The sequence below is a fragment of the Chaetura pelagica genome, unplaced genomic scaffold, assembly GCF_000747805.2.
Source record: "Chaetura pelagica isolate M959 unplaced genomic scaffold, ChaPel_1.0 scaffold438, whole genome shotgun sequence".
Classification (NCBI taxonomy): Eukaryota; Metazoa; Chordata; class Aves; order Apodiformes; family Apodidae; genus Chaetura; species Chaetura pelagica.
Window position 1 is genome coordinate 1,223,944 of NW_009954113.1, and position 3,038 is coordinate 1,226,981.

General features: G+C 59.8%; 1 protein-coding gene across 1 annotated transcript in view; it reads left to right on the forward strand.

The window, feature by feature from the left end:
- The window catches only part of CASKIN1 (CASK interacting protein 1), a 16,600-nt gene that overhangs the window by 4,495 nt on the left and 9,067 nt on the right, over positions 1–3,038 (forward strand). Inside the window, 3 exon segments of the mRNA XM_010002608.1 lie at positions 91–356; positions 478–572; positions 646–763. Coding sequence (XP_010000910.1) covers positions 91–356; positions 478–572; positions 646–763 — 479 coding nt within the window.

A 3,038-nucleotide genomic window follows, 5' to 3' on the forward strand; every position in this document is an offset into this window, starting at 1 on the left:
GGCTGCTGCTGGATGTAAGGACACCCCCGACACCCCTCAACAACCCCCAGCCCAGGGCAGGGGCTAAGGAAAAAGGGGGAGAACCCACAGCCGGGGGCTGCAGAGCCTCTCCATGGGGGTGAGGGTCTCAGGAGGGACACGCCAAGGCAGTGAGCTGTGCCCTCTGGTCTAGGGGTGGCCATGGAGTCCCAGGGGGTGGCAGGGAGGGGGGGCAGTCTCCTCCCAAGCCCTCTCCATGCCGTTGCAGAGCGGGATCAACGCCCATGTCAGGAACACCTACAACCAGACAGCTCTCGACATCGTCAACCAGTTCACCACCAGCCAGGCCAGCAAGGAGATCAAGCAGATGCTGCGGGGTAGGGGGGGCCAGGGCGGGGTCTGGATGGTGATGGTAGCACTGGGGTGGTGCCAGGCTGGGGATGACAGCCCCTGTGGCAGGACTGGATGACCAGCAACACTCCCACTCTGTCCCCACAGATGCCTCCGCTGCTCTGCAGGTCCGGGCCGTCAAGGACTATTGCAACAACTACGACCTGACCAGCCTCAACGTGAAAGCCGGGGATGTCATCACCGTGAGTGCAGCTGGGGGGGCCTGGGGGGGGCCCTGCTCGTGTCACCAGCCTCTGACCCTGCCCCTGCCTGCAGGTGCTGGAGCAGCACGCGGACGGGCGCTGGAAGGGCTGCATCCACGACAACCGGACCGGCAACGACCGCGTCGGCTACTTCCCCTCCAGCCTCGTCGAGGCCATAAGCAAACGAACAGGCAAATAATGGCCCCCCTCCTGCCTCCCCCCTTGGGGCTGCTCCCAAACCCTCAGCCCCAAGGACCCCTGTTTCGGTCTGGCGGTGCCAGGGATGCAGCTGGTGAAGCCAGGGTGATGCCCCTGTCATGCATGTGTTGGTGTCCCTGTCGTACGCGTGGGGATGGTGCCTTTGGGTGTCTGGGGTTGGTGTCCCCATTGTGTACATGGGGATGGTGCCTTTGGGTGTCTGGGGTTGGTGTCCCCGTTGTGTACATGGGGATGGTGCCTTTGGGTGTCTGGGGTTGGTGTCCCCGTTGTGTACATGGGGATGGTGCCTTTGGGTGTCTGGGGTTGGTGTCCCCGTTGTGTACATGGGGATGGTGCCTTTGGGTGTCTGGGGTTGGTGTCCCCATTGTGTACATGGGGATGGTGCCTTTGGGTGTCTGGGGTTGGTGTCCCCGTTGTGTACATGGGGATGGTGCCTTTGGGTGTCTGGGGTTGGTGTCCCCGTTGTGTACATGGGGATGGTGCCTTTGGGTGTCTGGGGTTGGTGTCCCCAGTGTGCATGTGGGGTCAGTGTGCTATGAAGTGCATGGGACTGGTGTCCCCATTGCATGCATGGGGACAGTGCCTTCAGGTGTCTGAGGCTGGCATCCCCATCAAGAGCATGGGGTTGATGTTCCCATTGTGCATGTGAGGTCAATGCCCCATGAAGGGTATGGGGACAGTGTCCCCACTGCGTATGTGTCCCCATTGTGTATGTGGGGCTGGTGCCCTCATTGTTCCTGTGGGATTGGTGCCCAGCTTGTGCACGTGGGGGTCAATGCCAGGTGCTCAAGGGGCAGACCCGGGTCTGGGCTGGTGTTGGCCTGGGGGAGGCATCTGTGGTGCCAGAAGGTTGACGCATGGGGCAAGCTGGGGGTCTCACTGCAGTCTGGGGGGATGGTGCAGCTGTGCTGCCAGGGGATTTGGCACTTGGGGTCTGTGCAGAGGAGCTGGGGTGTCAGAGACCTGGCGCTGCTCCACGGGAACCCTTGCCCTGGCCAGAGGCCATCTTAAGGATTGGACCCTGGTCAACTGCCCTGCAGCTGCCTGTCCCTATCCCCATCCCTGTAGGCTCCTGGTGGGATGCACAGTCCCCAGGGCTATGCCTGCTGTGGGTAGCATTGAACAGTGCCACATCCACCAGCTTTCTCCCCCATGATCTTGCTCACTGTGATCTCAGGTCAGGCATGGGCAGGGAATGGTGCGTTTGAACCAGGTCCCAGGGGAGCAGTGGCACAAGTGCCAGAGGCTATAGAGGTGCCTGTGCTGGGCAGGCAAAGCTGCCCTCTGGGGGCAGGCTGTGTCGATACCAGGGGGCTGAGGTCGGAGGGATGCTGCCGGGCCCAGGTGGTGTTTGCTGGGGCTGAGGTTTTGTTGTCATCCCACTGGTGCAGCCCTGGCCCCTGTGCAGTGGGACAGCAACGTGGTGGCAGCTGCACCAGGGCTTGGCCTGCTGGGCACAGGGCTGCTGGTGCTGTGGCCCCCAGCCCAGCCATGGCAGCCCCAGCTTTCCAGGACACCTTGGGGGGGGGCAGGACCCTTGGCTGTGGAAGCCCCAAAAGCTGCTGCTGCCTGGAGCAGGGGCTGTCCCGGTGTGGGTGCCCTGCAGGGGCCGCGGGGGGTCTGTGGGATGTGCCCATGGGCTGTACCCTGCCCTGCCCTGCGCTGAGCTCCCGCTGCTGCTCCCTGCTCTGCACCAGTTGGGTCTCAGTTCTGGCTTCTCCACATTCCCTTGGTTGCTCTTTTTGTTGGCTGCTTTTTTTTTTCCCCCTCTTTTATTTTTATTTTTATTTTTATTTTCCTTTCTTATTTTTTGAGGTTTTTTTGGTGTTGTTGTTTTTTTTTTTTTTTTTTTTTTGGCTTTTATTCTCTATCATTTTGATTCTTTTCATTTATGTCTCTTGTTATGTTTTATTATCAGGTTCATGGGAGACTGTAACAATCCCCCAACAGTACCAAAAGATCCCGCTCCCGGCTTACGGGGCTGCTGTGCTAAACGGTGACGCCTCGTCCCATGCGTTCCATTCCCTGCCTCCACCTCCACCTCCACCACCACATTCCCATCAGACTCTTTTCAGTTCCTTTGGCTATCACAGGCTCTCCCCTAGCAGTGCCGACGAGCCGCGTTACGGACAAGGTAGTTCACCGCTCGCTTCCCGCTCTTGCTGGATTTCTTTCTTTGCCTTTTAAAGTCTGTTTCGAGTCTTTTCTTCCAGCCCGGCCTCTCTGCCCTTTGCCGCGGCGCGTTCA